This window comes from Oncorhynchus nerka, linkage group LG3 (genome assembly GCF_034236695.1).
Source record: "Oncorhynchus nerka isolate Pitt River linkage group LG3, Oner_Uvic_2.0, whole genome shotgun sequence".
NCBI classification, from domain to species: Eukaryota; Metazoa; Chordata; class Actinopteri; order Salmoniformes; family Salmonidae; genus Oncorhynchus; species Oncorhynchus nerka.
The window spans coordinates 6,307,940-6,325,439 of record NC_088398.1 but is presented as its reverse complement, the minus strand read 5'-3'; the positions used below and the strand labels follow the sequence as shown (position 1 = coordinate 6,325,439).

The 17,500-nt window shown below is 46.3% G+C and overlaps 1 protein-coding gene and 1 long non-coding RNA gene across 5 annotated transcripts; one reads left to right on the top strand and one right to left on the bottom strand.

The window, feature by feature from the left end:
* Positions 1–9,043: 9,043 nt before the first annotated feature.
* Positions 9,044–10,352, bottom strand: LOC115101276 (uncharacterized). The gene is made up of 2 exons (XR_003859276.2): positions 9,738–10,352; positions 9,044–9,274 (listed from the first exon to the last, which is right to left on the bottom strand). It is a non-coding gene; the product is annotated as an uncharacterized LOC115101276 (long non-coding RNA).
* LOC115101253 (rap1 GTPase-activating protein 2-like) lies at positions 9,351–16,402 on the top strand. 4 transcript variants are annotated; one of them, XM_029620613.2, is made up of 19 exons: positions 9,351–9,525; positions 9,677–9,706; positions 9,875–9,965; positions 10,656–10,691; positions 10,805–10,852; positions 11,134–11,331; positions 11,454–11,551; positions 11,649–11,727; positions 11,843–11,896; positions 12,095–12,178; positions 12,276–12,376; positions 12,535–12,664; positions 12,766–12,951; positions 13,041–13,112; positions 13,197–13,283; positions 13,941–14,096; positions 14,186–14,272; positions 14,363–14,388; positions 14,470–16,402. In XM_029620613.2, exons 1-19 carry the CDS (start codon positions 9,455–9,457, stop codon positions 14,567–14,569), a joined length of 1,734 nt encoding a protein of 577 aa, XP_029476473.1. In that variant the 5' UTR covers positions 9,351–9,454; the 3' UTR covers positions 14,570–16,402. The 4 variants fall into 4 exon arrangements, with proteins under 4 accessions (XP_029476473.1, XP_029476464.1, XP_029476481.2 ...); XM_029620604.2 differs by having other exon boundaries at positions 9,872–9,965; XM_029620621.2 differs by lacking the exons at positions 9,351–9,525; positions 9,677–9,706; positions 9,875–9,965 and having other exon boundaries at positions 10,394–10,691; positions 11,140–11,331.
* Positions 16,403–17,500: the final 1,098 nt, after the last annotated feature.

Below are 17,500 nucleotides of genomic sequence, written 5' to 3'. Positions count from 1 at the left end.
CCCACTTCGACAGACTCAGACCTTGCTCTTCAGTACTGCCCCACCAGGTCTTCATACTTCGGCCTATTTTCTTTCATTCTCCTCCTCAATGCGGTCCTCCCAAGGGATAGTGAGCTCCGTTAAGATGACCTGCTTGGTGGTTTTGGAAAACAGCACAATGTCTGGCCTCAGTGTTGTCGCTGTGATGATGTCTGGGAACTTGAACTGCTTTCGTAGGTCAACTTTCAGCCCCCAGTCTTGAGCTGTTGCGAAAAGACCTGTGGAGGTTCTGGTAGCTGGTGTTGGCTATTCCCCGGCTCTGACGATTGCAATGGCCTACTTAGCTTGTCCGAGGCGCTTGCAGTGGCTGATCCCACTGAAGATGTGTTTTTGTCTTAAACCATAATACCTGCATTCTGACAGATGGTTTCCACAATGGCTTTAGGCACCAGGTTGTGGCACCAGCGGTAGTGACCCTCACCTTGGGCTTTTGAGCAGCAGTTGAGAATGGATGTACTCCTCTCTTTAGGCAGAGAGCAGGATTGTGAATCGACCCTGCCACAGCAGAACAAGTTAGATGAGCTTGGTAAGACGTTGTAGACCATACCCTGATGAAGACAGCTTGGCTGTTTATTGAATTATTGCATCTGAGCTCCTAGAGTGTGTGGCTCTCCTTATATTTTTCAGGACATCGTAGACTACCTGGATCAAGAACTTGATGCGATGGTGCTCGGCCTTCCGCAGCTCGGAAAAGGGCTGGGCGATATGACGATATATATCGTGTGACGATAGAAAAACATCTATAGTTTCATATTATGCTCTATCATTTATTTTGTTATGTCGCAAATCACACTCTTTACGCCAATATGTGTGGAAGAAAATGTGCAACACAAACAAACATGGAGGAGAGTGAACATGACACAGAGCACGGAGACACAGAGCTCGTACCTAAAAGAGGGGCTACTTCAGTCGCATGGATGTGGTTTGGGTATGAAAAGTCTGACATGGACCAGAAAACCGTCCTCTGCAAAATATCAGTCCGGTCGTGACAACAGGCTCAAACACCACTGACCTCTTTTACCACCTACACAAGAATCATGTGAAACAGTACGAAGAGAGTCTACGGATGAGACCCAAACAAGTACAGTTGAGTGCTCAAAACAAACCCCGACTCAGGCGTTGCAAGAGGCTTTTGGCCGCTGCACACCATATTACAAAAATCACGAAGGTGGAAGGAGACAACAGCTGCCATTACAACTTACATCTGCAAAGACAAGGCTCCAATTTGCACGGTGGAGAAACGGGGGTTTCGTGAGTTGGTCCTAACACTCAACCCAAGGTATCAAATGCAAATTGGTATGTGACACGTATTAATACCAAAATAACATACAAACAGGCAAGTCCCCCAAAAAAATAAATCTATTAGGCCTATATTTATTTTGTTTGCAACTATAGTTGAAGTGTTTTCTATTTACCTTTTTAGATTTTATACATTAATATTTTACATTTTGTTAAATGCTTAATTGAAAATTTGCACAAAGGTTCTAAATAAAATGAGAAATAATCAAATATGAGTAAGTACCTTTATTTGTTGAGTATAATTCAAAATGTAATAAGAAATAGGCCTTTACTTATGGTAATTTTATATAAACTATTTATTAATTGAATTTACAGAAAATGTGCTATATCGTTATATGTATCGTTATAGAACGCCGCAGCCCGTCTGGTGTTCAACCTTCCCAAGTTCTCTCACGTCACCCCGCTCCTCCGCTCTCTCCACTGGCTTCCAGTTGAAGCTCGCATCCGCTACAAGACCATGGTGCTTGCCTACGGAGCTGTGAGGGGAACGGCACCTCAGTACCTCCAGGCTCTGATCAGGCCCTACACCCAAACAAGGGCACTGCGTTCATCCACCTCTGGCCTGCTCGCCTCCCTACCACTGAGGAAGTACAGTTCCCGCGCAGCCCAGTCAAAACTGTTCGCTGCTCTGGCCCCCCAATGGTGGAACAAACTCCCTCACGATGCCAGGACAGCGGAGTCAATCACCACCTTCCGGAGACACCTGAAACCCCACCTCTTTCAGGAATACCTAGGATAGGATAAAGTAATCCTTCTCACCCCCCTTAAAAGATTTAGATGCACTATTGTAAAGTGGCTGTTCCACTGGATGTCTTAAGGTGAACGCACCAATTTGTAAGTCGCTCTGGATAAGAGCGTCTGCTAAATGACTTAAATGTAAATGTAAATGTTATATGAAATTACCTTTATCGGGATATGAGAATTTGGCCATAGTTCGGACCATGTACTTTCCACCATTTTCTCCCATCTTGTTGCTGCATTCCTACCATCCTGCTGGCTCCCTCCTCCTCAACTGTTGCTCACACTTCCCCCTGCACCACCAGTAATGCTACCAAGGTCAGCTCTTCCCGGAGTCACATTACCCACCAGCACACTGTGCCGTAGCCGTGACTCAGCATGCTCTACTGCATCCTGAGCCCTCCGCTTCCTTCCTGTCCTCACCTCTATACCTGTCTAGGAGACTTCCGGGTTGCTTGACTCCCTGTATTGCAGCACCTCCTTTGTACGAGTCACCATTAATTCCTCATTCATGCTGATGGGTAGCTTCAGTTTGTTCTTCTGACTGTACAGGGCAGTGCTGCTCAGGCTTCGTGGTAATCCCATCCATTAGCTCGACTATAGAAATCGGGACCTTGTATACCAGGAGAGGCCAGAGGTTCCGTGGGAGGACACCATGTTGGTATATCCAGGCCTTGAACTTGCCGGGTAAACCTGACTTGTCCACTGTAGCCAACCACACTTCCAGCTCCTGGTTGGATGTCTTGATGGATGCTGTATCCCTCAGGCTGCTGTCAAACATCTTGCCCAGACTCTTTACCGGTTTGAATGGTGAAGCGGAACTTGTCCACAGTCTTCCCCCTTTTCAGCACCAGGTATCTAGACTTTGCTGGCTTGAAGTTCAAGTGGAAAACTTCCCCAACTCCTTCAGAATCTATCTGTTACATGTGATTTTAAAATGTCACTTTTTTTTGTAAGGTCGATTCTTTGAAGGAGCTTCACAACAGCTCACTGATACGGATGATTCTGCAATGTTACCATGAGTTGTGTTTGATCTCTAGGAAGGAGCTGCTTGAAATCAATAAGAATGTTGCCACTATGGAACCAGTTGTGAACTTTGATCTCCATCAAAAATCTATATTTGTGGTGGATTAACAGAACTAGATTGAACAAATTCAGACTTCTTCCCTTCAATGTTCATGAATACAATAACATGTATAATATGTTCCTGGTACATTTTATTTATCAGTCAAACTGGGGGAATTGTCAGCGTATGTGCTACTGGTGTTGAAGTCAGGTGCAGGAGAGCAGAGAGTTGTGTGCTACTGGTGTTGAAGTCAGGTGCAGGAGAGCAGAGTTGTGATCTACTGGTGTTGAAGTCAGGTGCAGGAGAGCAGAGAGTTGTGTGCTACTGGTGTTGAAGTCAGGTGCAGAGAGTTGTGATCTACTGGTGTTGAAAGGTGCAGGAGAGCAGAGAGTTGTGTGCTACTGGTGTTGAAGTCAGGTGCAGGAGAGCAGAGAGTTGTGTGCTACTGGTGTTGAAGTCAGGTGCAGGAGAGCAGAGAGTTGTGATCTACTGGTGTTGAAGTCAGGTGCAGGAGAGCAGAGAGTTGTGTGCTACTGGTGTTGAAGTCAGGTGCAGGAGAGCAGAGAGTTGTGTGCTACTGGTGTTGAAGTCAGCTGCAGGAGAGCAGAGAGTTGTGATCTACTGGTGTTGAAGTCAGGTGGAGGAGAGCAGAGAGTTGTGTGCTACTGGTGTTGAAGTCAGGTGCAGGAGAGCAGAGAGTTGTGTGCTACTGGTGTTGAAGTCAGGTGCAGGAGAGCAGAGAGTTGTGTGCTACTGGTGTTGAAGTCAGGTGGAGGAGAGCAGAGAGTTGTGTGCTACTGGTGTTGAAGTCAGGTGCAGGAGAGCAGAGAGTTGTGTGCTACTGGTGTTGAAGTCAGGTGCAGGAGAGCAGAGAGTTGTGTGCTACTGGTGTTGAAGTCAGGTGGAGGAGAGCAGAGAGTTGTGTGCTACTGGTGTTGAAGTCAGGTGGAGGAGAGCAGAGAGTTGTGTGCTACTGGTGTTGAAGTCAGGTGCAGGAGAGAAGAGAGTTGTGTGCTACTGGTGTTGAAGTCAGGTGCAGGAGAGCAGAGTTGTGTGCTACTGGTGTTGAAGTCAGGTGCAGGAGAGCAGAGAGTTGTGATCTACTGGTGTTGAAGTCAGGTGCAGGAGAACAGAGAGTTGTGATCTACTGGTGTTGAAGTCAGGTGCAGGAGAGCAGAGAGTTGTGTGCTACTGGTGTTGAAGTCAGGTGCAGGAGAGCAGAGAGTTGTGCGCTACTGGTGTTGAAATCAGGTGCAGGAGAGCAGAGAGTTGTGATCTACTGGTGTTGAAGTCAGGTGCAGGAGAGCAGAGAGTTGTGATCTACTGGTGTTGAAGTCAGGTGCAGGAGAGCAGAGAGTTGTGTGCTACTGGTGTTGAAGTCAGGTGCAGGAGAGCAGAGAGTTGTGTCTACTGGTGTTGAAGTCAGGTGCAGGAGAGCAGAGAGTTGTGATCTACTGAAGTCAGGTGCAGGAGAGCAGAGAGTTGTGATCTACTGGTGTTGAAGTCAGGTGCAGGAGAGCAGAGAGTTGTGTGCTACTGGTGTTGAAGTCAGGTGCAGGAGAGCAGAGAGTTGTGATCTACTGGTGCAGGAGAGCAGAGTCTACTGGTGTTGAAGTCAGGTGCAGGAGAGCAGAGAGTTGTGATCTACTGGTGTTGAAGTCAGGTGCAGGAGAGCAGAGAGTTGTGTGCTACTGGTGTTGAAGTCAGGTGCAGGAGAGCAGAGAGTTGTGTGCTACTGGTGTTGAAGTCAGGTGCAGGAGAGCAGAGAGTTGTGATCTACTGGTGTTGAAGTCAGGTGCAGGAGAGCAGAGAGTTGTGTGCTACTGGTGTTGAAGTCAGGTGCAGGAGAGCAGAGAGTTGTGTGCTACTGGTGTTGAAGTCAGGTGCAGGAGAGCAGAGAGTTGTGATCTACTGGTGTTGAAGTCAGGTGCAGGAGAGCAGAGAGTTGTGTGCTACTGGTGTTGAAGTCAGGTGCAGGAGAGCAGAGAGTTTGTGCTACTGGTGTTGAAGTCAGGTGCAGGAGAGTTGTGATCTACTGGTGTTGAAGTCAGGTGCAGGAGAGCTAGAGTTGGTACTGGTGTTGAAGTCAGGTGCAGGAGAGCAGAGAGTTGTGCGCTACTGGTGTTGAAATCAGGTGCAGGAGAGCAGAGAGTTGTGATCTACTGGTGTTGAAGTCAGGTGCAGGAGAGCAGAGAGTTGTGATCTACTGGTGTTGAAGTCAGGTGCAGGAGAGCAGAGAGTTGTGTGCTACTGGTGTTGAAGTCAGGTGCAGGAGAGCAGAAGTCACTGGTGTTGAAGTCAGGTGCAGGAGAGCAGAGAGTTGTGTGCTACTGGTGTTGAAGTCAGGTGCAGGAGAGCTCTACTGGTGTTGAAGTCAGGTGCAGGAGAGCAGAGAGTTGTGTGCTACTGGTGTTGAAGTCAGGTGCAGGAGAGCAGAGAGTTGTGTGCTACTGGTGTTGAAGTCAGGTGCAGGAGAGCAGAGAGTTGTGATCTACTGGTGTTGAAGTCAGGTGCAGGAGAGCAGAGAGTTGTGATCTACTGGTGTGGAGTCAGGTGCAGGAGAGCAGAGAGTTGTGATCAGGCGCACACTTTATTCGGCAGAAGCAACAACACACGGATGCAACAGTGTCCAACAAAACTCCAGCCAAAGGCAAAAGTGCAAAGCGCGACAAAGTCACAAATAAGCAAAAGTATTTAACAATTAAACATACTCCGGGTTGAAACATAGTATCCGGGGAAAAACCCGCTAGGCGCGTCAATGCAAAACAAGTAACAAAACAATCCCACACAAAGACATGGGGGGAACAGAGGAATATATACTGTATATGCAGTTGATTAGGGAATGTTGGCGCCCCACCTTGGGTTGTGCCGTGGCGGAGATCTTTGTGGGCTATACTCGGCCTTGTCTCAGGATGGTAAGTTGGTGGTTGAAGATATCCCTCCAGTGGTGTGGGGGCTGTGCTTTGGCAAAGTGGGTGGGATTATATCCTTCCTGTTTGGCCCTGTCCGGGGGTGTCATCGGATGGGGCCACAGTATCTCCTAACCCCTCCTGTCTCAGCCTCCAGTATTTATGCTGCAGTAGTTTATGTGTTGGGGGGCTAGGGTCAGTTTGTTATATCTGTAGTACTTCTCCTGTCCTATCCGGTGTCCTGTGTGAATTTAAGTATGCTCTCTCTAATTCTCTCTTTCTCTCTTTCTTTCTCTCTCTCGGAGGACCTGAGCCCTAGGACCGTGCCCCAGGACTACCTGACATGATGACTCCTTCCTGTCCCCAGTCCACCTGGCCGTGCTGCTGCTCCAGTTTCAACTGTTCTGCCTGTGATTATTATTATTTGACCATGCTGGTCATTTATGAACATTTGAACATCTTGGCCATGTTCTGTTATAATCTCCACCCGGCACAGCCAGAAGAGGACTGGCCACCCCACATAGCCTGGTTCCTCTCTAGGTTTCTTCCTAGGTTTTGGCCTTTCTAGGGAGTTTTTCCTATCCACCGTGCTTCTACACCTGCATTGCTTGCTGTTTGGGGTTTTAGGCTGGGTTTCTGTACAGCACTTTGAGATATCAGCTGATGTACGAAGGGCTATATAAATACATTTGATTTGATTTGATGTAAACCAGGTGTGCGGGGAACAAGACAAAACAAACGGAACAATGAAAAATGGAGTGGAGATGGCTAGAAGGCCGGTGACGTCGAACGCCGCCCGAACAAGGAGGGGAGCCGACTTCGGCGGAAGTCGTGACAAAAATATAATGTTTATTGACTGCCATTCAGCATGCCAACTGAAGGGTTTTCATATAGAAGTATAGCAATCTGTTCATCCAACATAGCTAAAACTAAATACCGTGAACGTTATCTCCATTTGAGAATCTTGAGTTTCATTGAGTTTCAGCCCGGCTCTATAGCCCGGCTCAAAGCATGTGGGGCTCCTATGCTCACAGCCAGAGGAATAGATCCTTTGTCTGGATAGGACAAAAAAATTGACAAGTCACTCGTATGCAAATGAGGTGCAAGATTACAAAGCCTACATCTCAGCTCCTTGCGAACGGTGCCATCTGAATGTGGAGAGCTGTTTTGCTGAATTTAAAGCAATTGACGTTGCACTGTTCATAGACGTTCTGTACACAAACATTTTGTTCACTCTGAACCAGTCCAGAACCGCTACTAGTCCCCTAGATAAGGGACTTTCCATCAGAGGTTAAACAACGTACCCTACTAACAAACAACTTCCGCACCTCTGCAGAATAAATGTAGGATTATAGCCAATGACAGTTCAGGGAATTTTGATTGACGCTTTGCTGGGCGAACACTTTTTTGGTTTCTCATACACTTAAAATGTTTTGATTATTGCTTGAATAGTCGCAAAGATTATATTTGTTTGTGATCTTTAAAAAACATATTTTGGATGTAGCAGTTGTTAGCTAGAATGCGAAAATCCAATTATAATCCCTAAGTAATGTGAAATTAGGCGGCAGGTAGTTGAGCGGTTAAGAGCACTGGGCCAGTAACCCAACAAATGTACAATTCACAAATGTGTATAACACACACTTGTACATGTGTGAAATAGGACAAATGTAAGCACCCAACTAATTATTATTATTATTATTATTATAATCTACTCATAAGCAACATGTAAATGGAAGGCTTTCTTAGCTGGCCGTCTATGAGAACTTCCAATATGACGCATCACCCCCCTGCGGAAATATTTGCAAACACAGAAAAGGGTCTTTTGATTGATATGAAAAATCTTCCTTGATAACAAAGATTTGTTTAAATACTACCAATGCCACAACATAATTAACCTTATTGCACAAATAAAGCCTAATGTTGTGTTCATAGATACAGTATTTCTAACCTCCCTTCCTCTTTTGTATTCCCCCTTTAGCAGTGTGCCTCAACACCCCTCCCCCTCCACTTACCACCCCTCCCCATCCCCCTACTCTCTCCTCTCCTCTCCCCTCCACTACCACCCCTCCCCATTCCCCTCCTCTCTCTCTCCTCCCCCTCCACTACCACCCCTCCCCATTCCCCTCCTCTCTCCTCTCCTCTCCCCTCCACTACCACCCCTCCCCATTCCCCTCCTCTCTCCTCTCCTCTCCCCCTCCACTACCACCCCTCCCCATTCCCCTCCTCTCTCCTCTCCTCTCCCCTCCACTACCACCCCTCCCCATTCCCCTCCTCTCCTCTCCCCCTCCACTACCACCCCTCCCCATTCCCCTCCTCTCTCCTCTCCCCCTCCACTACCACCCCTCCCCATTCCCCCTCCTCTCTCCTCTCCTCTCCCCCTCCACTACCACCCCTCCCCATTCCTCTCCTCTCCTCTCCCCCTCCACTACCACCCCTCCCCATTCCCATCCTCTCTCCTCTCCTCTCCCCTCCACTACCACCCCTCCCCTTTCCCCTCCTCTCTCCTCTCCTCTCCCCCTCCACTACCACCCCTCCCCATTCCCATCCTCTCTCCTCTCCTCTCCCCCTCCACTACCACCCCTCCCCATTCCCCCTCCTCTCTCCTCTCCTCTACCACCCCTCCACTACCACCCCTCCCCTTTCCCCTCCTCTTTCCCCTCTCCTCTCCCTCCTCCACTACCACCCCTCCCCTTTCCCCTCCTCTCTCCTCTCCTCTCCCCCTCCACTACCACCCCTCCCTTTCCCCCTCCTCTCTCCTCTCCTCTCTCCCCCTCCACTACCACCCCTCCCCTTTCCCCTCCTCTCTCCTCTCCCCCTCCACTACCTTTCCCCCCTCCTCCACTACCCCCTTTCCCCTCCTCTCTCCTCTCCTCTCCCCCTCCACTACCACCCCTCCCCTTTCCCCTCCTCTCTCCTCTCCCGCTGCCTTGCACCTCTCTCAGTATGTGCTGTCAATAATTGATGGTTCTACAGACTCAAAGGGTAACAGGTCTAAAGAGGCAATCGCTCATGCGTTTATTTATTTATTTACCATTCCTATCTTTACACACACCAAGTCAGTGAGACCACTATCTGTGTTTCTTAGAGCATGGTGATCGATACCCAGCGACCCCTCTGTCTCTGTGTCCATACATGTACTGCATGTCAGGGCAGGGTCATGGGGGTTTGTTATCCATCAGTGCGTGTCCCTGCGGCCAAGATGGGGTTAATATTGCTCGTCTGGCTGACAGCAGGATATAGGGAAGGAAGTATAGAGATTAAATGAGTGAGAGGCAGGGGGCAGAGAGGAGAGAAAGAGAGAGAGAGAGAGGGGGAGGGGAGTGATTTAATTCATCCCTAGGCAGTACTGATTGACTATAGCTAGCACACTGGCACTCACAAGCATTAACACCCACACCGAACGATGGAGAGAGACAGCAGAAATGAGAAGTTCTTCTCCAGAAAGAGAAGTTTCACTTTTGGGGCATATGGAGGGTGAGTAACAGTCACAGTATTGAGAACAAATTAAAATGCTTTGGATCTAGTGTCAGAATCTGAATAAAATCTTCAAATAGTTGATAATAGAAGTAGTTCTTAATGTCATGCGACACATTGTCTAAGGAGTTACCACTTTCCCTATTCACAGTGTGGACAAGTTCATATGTGAAAATGAGAGGTGAGAAAAACTTTAAAATACCTTTATTTACCTTTATCCACATTAGATGTAGTTTATTTCTCGCTGGTCATTTGACACTGGATTTAAAGCTTGATACACTTGCAGTTGACGAATAGGAAAAGTGATGGGTTGCATTGCTTTGCTTTGTCATTCCACCTGTTGCAGCAGACCAGAACCTTTAGAACACAGCATTCTGGATATTTTGGACTCCCCTACCAGCGAGACCAAACCGTTCCTTTCTGCTGGCAGCAACCAGAAGGTAAAAGGACTTCATTGTGATAATGTGTCTTTCATCATATCCTTTTTGCATTTGTTGATCACATCGTCACTAATTTAGTCTCCCTGCATTTCCCTGCATCTGTGTTTGTCTAACGTTGTTTCTCTTTCTCTTCCTGTTTCTCCCTCAACCTCCCATGTGTCTGTCTGTCTGTCTGTCTGTCTGTCTGTCTGTCTGTCTGTCTGTCTGTCTGTCTGTCTGTCTGTCTGTCTGTCTGTCTGTCTGTCTGTCTGACTCTGTATGTTGGTCTGTCTGACTGTATGTTGGTCTGTCTGTCTGTCTGTCTGACTGTATGTTGGTCTGTCTGTCTGTCTGTCTGTCTGTCTGACTGTATGTCTGACTGTATGTCTGTCTGTCTGTCTGTCTGTCTGTCTGACTGTATGTTGGTCTGTCTGACTCTGTATGTTGGTCTGTCTGACTGTATGTTGGTCTGTCTGACTGTATGTTGGTCTGTCTGTCTGTCTGTCTGACTGTATGTTGGTCTGTCTGTCTGTCTGTCTGTCTGACTGTATGTCTGACTGTATGTCTGTCTGTCTGTCTGACTGTATGTTGGTCTGTCTGTCTGACTGTATGTTGGTCTGTCTGTCTGACTGTATGTTGGTCTGTCTGTCTGACTCTGTATGTTGGTCTGTCTGTCTGACTCTGTCTGACTGTCTGTGTTTTCCATCTCAGGTGACAGAGCTGTTTGAGATCATTGAGAAGTTGCAGGTGAGTGTACAGCATCGTTCCCTCTCTGTTTTGTGTAGTCTCTGTGTGTACAACAGTTCTCTCCCCAGTTAGTCAATCAGTCAGTCACTGTTACCTTCACTCTCCTTCATCAGAGCAGCAGGCTAGATGAACAGCGCTGTGAATTCCCTCTGCCTTTGAGGGTGAGTCTTTCTCCTAAAATATAATGTCAAGATTTGTGTGCACACGTGTGTGTCTGTTGACATTGACCTTTCAATATTCTCAACGATACAGACGTTTTTTGTTCCCTAAAACACTGACATCACAATAGTTATAACACTCATACCAGGATACATAAAACTCATTATTAGGTATGCTGATGCAACCATGAGCATGTCAGTTCAAACATCATCCCACGGATACTGATACTGATACTTTAATTGGATACACCAGACGTTTAATTATCATCTCACCCTTTTGAAAGTCTCAGCTTTTGAAGATAGGTCGTGACCTTCCTCTGATCCTGCCTCCAAAGCTGGGTGGTTACTGGATAGACCCCCCGCTACAGAAGTTTGCTGAGACCAGTCCGACATCCTCTCATTATGGACTAGACCCAGAGACCTATGACATCATGGAGAGAGACAGCGAGGCCACATACTACCAGCAGTTCTTCCGCTCACGAGTTAGTAGAGTACCGCCCATAGGACTACTCTTATTCTGTTCCATTTGATGGTAGAGATGGACTATGATCCAAGATGATGAAATACATACATAGTAGCTGTGTGACTTTCTCTCCCATGTCAGTATCATCAGTCGTTCACAGCAGTGGACCCCTCCCTGGGACCCCTCCTTCTCTCTGTCTGTTTGGAGGAGGAAGAGAAGAGGCTGAGAGTAATCCTGAGGTTATATCAGAAAGAATACAATTTATTCAATTCATGTAATGAAACACCCTGGTGAATTCCATGAGCAACAGTTATTACGTCTGTCTTTCCTTTCCAGGATGAGGGAATGCTCTATGCATGGGGTTTTCTCTGTGTCTCTGTTCCCAAACATCCCGTCTGCTGTGGAGCTGGCCAAGGTACCATTACTAGTCTCTCCAACAGACGTGTGTATTTTAGATGAACCTTTACTGTGCTTTTACTGAAAACATTTACCATCATTGAAAAAACCCAAACTGACCATGTCCTTTTCAGATGCTATGTGACAGTGTGACTGTGTCCAGATTTGATGTGGTCAGTTACCTCAAGGTACTTCTTTTTCACTGTACACATTCCCAAATGCTTCAGGCCTTCATGTTACACAGATGGGACTCTTCAAATGACCTCTAAACCCTGAGACCATTTTGACAAAAAATGTGTGCTCTCTCCTTCCCCTTTATCTCGCTATCGCTCTCTCCCTCTCTTTGCTTCTTTCTTTCTCTCTCTCTTCCCCTCTCTGTCTTTCAGGCACCAGATCTTATAACAGCATTTGATGAACACAGAGTGTCTCCGAATTTCAAGTTTGGTGTCTTGTATCAGAGAGAGGGACAGGTAAATAACTGGAATGTAGGCAGAAGCTTGGAAGCATTAAATAGTAGCACTTGTCTACTGTACATTACCTCTCATATTTTCTCTCTATCTTTTACAGTTGACAGAGGAGGACATACTCTGTAACAATGAGGAAAGTGAAGAGTTTCAAGAATTCCTCTCTATTTTGGGAGCTACAGTCGCACTTCAAGGGTTCACTGGGTAATGTACAGTAACCTACATGGTGACATGGCCTTATGGAGTAATTACAGAAAATGACATTGTAACAGGAAGAGATGAATAAGAAGACATCAGCAGCTTACTGTCACTCCCTCTCCCCGACTGCCTCTTCCCTCTTTCTCTCCCTCCCTCTCTTCCAGGTTCCGAGGAGGTTTGGACGTGTGTCACGGCCAGACAGGAAATGATGCGGTCTTCACTTCCTTCCACGGCAGAGAGATCATGTTCCATGTGTCCACCAAATTGCCCTTCACAGAGGGCGATACACAACAGGTTAGCCTGAATAACGACACCAAATCATCCTCACCCACAGTCAATCACTTCAACCCAGCTCCAGTGGCTCCCGCTTACCCTCTGCTCATTACTCCTTACAGCTACAGAGGAAGAGACACATTGGCAACGACATCGTTGCTGTTGTTTACCAGGAGGGCCACACCCCTTTTCTGTCTGATGTCATCGGCTCACACTTCCTGCACTGTTTCCTAGTGGTCAGGAGGGTGAGGAAGAGAGTGGGGGACGAGGGGGAGGGGGAGGAGGCAGGAGGAGGAGGGGTGTTCCAGGTAAGAAGATAAAACAAAATGAGAGACACATTGATCTTTTATCACTGAATGGAAAGGCTTTTTCAAACCTGGAAGTGGTCTGTTTGCAGGTGTCAGTCACAGCCAGAGAGGATGTACCTCCCTTTGGTCCCTCCCTCCCTGATCCTCCCATATTCACAGAGGTGAGCAGAATTCACATCTGAACTTGGTTACATGGTAAAGGCCCTGATGCATTCTCAGTGTGTCTCTGTTGGCCTATCTTCCAGAGCTCCCTGTTGAGAGAGTTCCTTCTGACCAAGCTTATCAATGCAGAGATCTCCTGTTATAAGGCTGAGAGGTTCAGTAGACTGGAGGTAACCACAGAAGAACAACACTAACACCATTATAAATGTATACAGTAATGCTTGAGGCATTACATTCACACAGGCAAAGACTTTCTAGATGCAAATCTAGTATCTTTTTAAGTGGAACAGAAACCTAAGAAACAAGTATTTCCTCTTCTCTAATTCCTCTCTTCTGCTCTCCATTTCTTACTTAACTCCTCTATGCTGCCTCCTTCTCTCCTCCGTCTCTGCCTCACTCTCTCCTCTATGCTGCCTCCCTCTCTCCTCCTTGCTGCCTCCCTCTCTCCTCTATGCTGCCTCCTTCTCTCCTCCGTCTCTGCCTCCCTCTCTCCTCTATGCTGCCTCCTTCTCTCCTCCTTGCTGCCTCCCTCTCTCCTCTATGCTGCCTCCTTCTCTCCTCCGTCTCTGCCTCCCTCTCTCCTATATGCTGCCTCCTTCTCTCCTCCGTCTCTGCCTCCTTCTCTCCTCTATGCTGCCTCCTTCTCTCCTCCGTCTCTGCCTCCCTCTCTCCTCTATGCTGCCTCCTTCTCTCCTCCGTCTCTACTTCCCTCTCTCCTCTATGCTGCCTCCTTCTCTCCTCTGTCTCTGCCTCCCTCTCTCCTCTATGCTGCCTCCTTCTCTCCTCCGTCTCTGCCTCCCTCTCTCCTCTCATCCTATCTTTTCAAGCTGCGCACTCGTTCATCCCTCCTGGAGGGTCTGCAGGCGGAACTGTCCACCCGCTCCCAGTGCATGATGGGAGATTCGCCTGTGTCCACCCTCTCGACTTCTGAGGGGATGAGGGGTGTAACTGAGGGGAGTGGAGGGTTCATCGAAAACTTTAAGGTGAGGTCAGAAATCCTTGACTTTTCACTACAGTGTGGGGAAAGGGTGGGTTTTCGACTTGGCATCCATATTTCCTGTCTTTGTTGCAGAGAGCCATTAGGGTACGCAGTAATTCTTTTGACACTCTTGGGGGACCTAGAAAGATGGGCGGGGTGCCGCTCCCACAGAAGCCCAAGGTAACCCATACTGAAGATGGAAGCACTTTCTCCTTTATCAGTGAATATCTAATCAATATCTAATCAATGTGTTTTTGTCTCCCTCTCCAGGCTGCTACAGAGAGAGATGGAGAGAGGTAAGACACTACAGAGAACGGACAAATCAGACAGATGGATGGACAGACAAACAGACAGACAGATGTTTTTTTTTCTTTCAGTGAGTTGGCCTACAAGCCCCCTGAACCCAGCTTTCCGCCCACAGACAACCTGGGCTCCACAGAGGTCAAAGACCACTCCAGTCCCCAGGAGAATACGTAGGCAGACAGAATTATGTGTATATTTGAGTAATAACCGAGTGGATACTTTGTATGTACAGTGCATTCAGAAAGTATTCAGACCCCTTGACTTTTTCCACGTTTTGTTACGTTACAGCCTTATTCTAAAATGGATTAAATCGTTTTTCCCCCTCATCAATCTACACACAGTACCCCATAATGACAAAGCAAAAACAGGTTTTTAGATATTTTTGAAAATTCAGTACTTTGTTGAAGCACCTTTGACAGCCATTACAGCTGTTATTTTCAGGTCTCTGCAGAGATGTTCGATCGGGTTCAAGTCCGGGCTCAGACTGGGCAACTCAACGACATTCAGAGACTTGTCCTGAAGCCACTCCTGCATTGTCTTGGCTGTGTGCTAAGGGTCATTGTCCTGTTATAAGGTGAACCTTCACCCCAGTCTGAGGTCCTGAGCACTCTGGAGCAGGTTTTCATCAAGGATCTCTCTGTACTTTACTCTGTTCATCTTTCCCTCAATCCTAACTAGTCTCCCAGTGTCTGTCGCTGAAAACATCCCCACAGCATGATGCTGGCACCACCATGCTTCACCGTAGGGAGGGTGTCAGGTGTGACGCTTGGCATTCAGGCCAAATAGTTCAATCTTGGTTTCATCAGACCAGAGAATCTTGTTTTTTCATGGTCTAAGAGTCCTTTAGGTGCCTTTTGGCAAACTCCAAGCGGGCTGTCATGTGCTTATTACTGAGGAGTTCTGTTTGGCCACTCTACCACAAAGGCCTTCTAGGTGGAGTGTTGCAGAGACAGTTGTTCTTCTGGAAGGTTGTCCCATCTCCACAGAGGAACTCTGGAGCTTTGTCACAGAGGGACCATCGGGTTCAGGGTCACCTCCATGACCAAGGCCCTTCTCCCCTGATCGCTCAGTTTGGCCAGGCAGCCAACTCTTGGAAGAGTCTTATTGGTTCCAAACTTCTTCCATTTGAGAAAGATGGAGGTCACTGTGTTCTTAGGGGACCTTCAATGCTGCAGAAATGTTTTGCTACCCTTCCCCAGATCTGTCCCTCGACACAATCCTGTCTCGGAGCTCTACGGACAATCCCTTCGACCTTATGGCTTGGTTTTTGCTCTGACATGCACTGTCAACTGTGGGACCTTATATAGACAGGTGTCTTTCCAAATTATGTCCAATCAATTGAATTTACCACAGGTGGACTCCAATCAAGTTGTAAAAAACATCTTAAGGATGATCAATGGAAACAGGATGCACCTGAGCTCAATTTTGCGTCTCATAGCAAAGGGTCTGAATACAAATATAAATAAGGTATTTCTAAAAACCCGTTTTCACTTTATCATCATGGGATATTGTGCTTAGATTGATGAGGAAAACAAATATTTAATCCATTTTAGAATAAGGCTGTAATATAACAAAATGTGAAAAAAGTAAAGGGGTCTGAATACTTTCCAAATGCATTGTACAAGCTGTAAAATGTTAAAATTGATGCTTTCATAGCAAGTAATACAGATATATTATTTTAGAATATTTTCAATGTTAATATGTGTACATCATTGTAGTAAATGTATGATAACGAAGTCATGCAATATTTATTACTATTTGACTATTTTAGAGCATTGAGGGCTGCAATTCAGGGCTGCCAACATTTGAAGAAAGTTTGGAGTGAGATTTGCTATGTGAATGTCATTGCCCCCTGGCCAATCCATAGACGAGGGACTGGGGGTTTACTGTTTTAAAGTGAATATCCTGAAATTCTATGTATTTTGACATGGCTTAGGCTTATTACCAGGGTGGAAAATGAGGTTTATTCAGGATGCTTTGAACATTAAATTAACACTCCAAATTTGACTACTTTGTTACTTTTTTGGGGTAGGTAATGTGAAGAATGCTAACATGTTTTCTTTACAATTTTTTAAAGGTAGTTTGACACTTTGACACAGTAATTAAATGAGGTAGAGAGACAGGCAAATGCTAAAAACAGTGGGACGGTTAGAAGCTGGGATTGATCCATGTTATCAGGTGGAAAGTTGTATGAGACACATGGAGAGGAGTGTAAACACTACATCAAGGCTCTGCACAGGAAATGTTACTATTAATGGTTGATGGTAGTGGGTAACCAAATCATAGATTGGAATCTGCTTGTCCAAAGACTGCTTTGAAGGTAAGGACACAAACGTTTAATATTTTGTCATTTGGGATCAATCTCTTTAAAATGGGGATGGAAAGAAAATCCTGCTTTCTCTCCAGGAGACTTGGCCAAACAGATCTGTGCTGGATGGTTTGAAAATGTTCTTGATATAAAAATACATTTTTAAAGATGACACAACCTTCAAGAAAAAACAAATGAAGATCAATATTAAGGTGTTTTATAACTACTAGATGAAGATCAATATTAAGGTGTTTTATGACTACTAGATGAAGATCAATATTCAGGAGGTTTATGACAACTAGTTGAAGATCAGTTTTCAGGTGATTTATGACTACTAGTTGAAGATCAATATTCAGGAGGTTTATGACAACTAGTTGAAGATCAGTTTTCAGGTGATTTATGACTACCAGTTGAAGATCAATATTCAGGAGGTTTATGACAACTAGTTGAAGATCAGTTTTCAGGTGATTTATGACTACCAGTTGAAGATCAATATTCAGGAGGTTTATGACAACTAGTTGAAGATCAGTTTTCAGGTGATTTATGACTACTAGTTGAAGATCAATATTCAGGTGGTTTATGACAACTAGTTGAAGATCAATATTCAGGTGGTTTATGACTACTAGTTGAAGATCAATATTCAGGTGGTTTATGACTACTAGTTGAAGATCAATATTCAGGTGGTTTATGACTACTAGTTGAAGATCAATATGTTGGAGTAAACACCGTACTCCTGGCGACCGTGTCAGCGTGCATACGCCCGTCAGCGTGCAAACCCTCCCCTAACCCGGGCGACG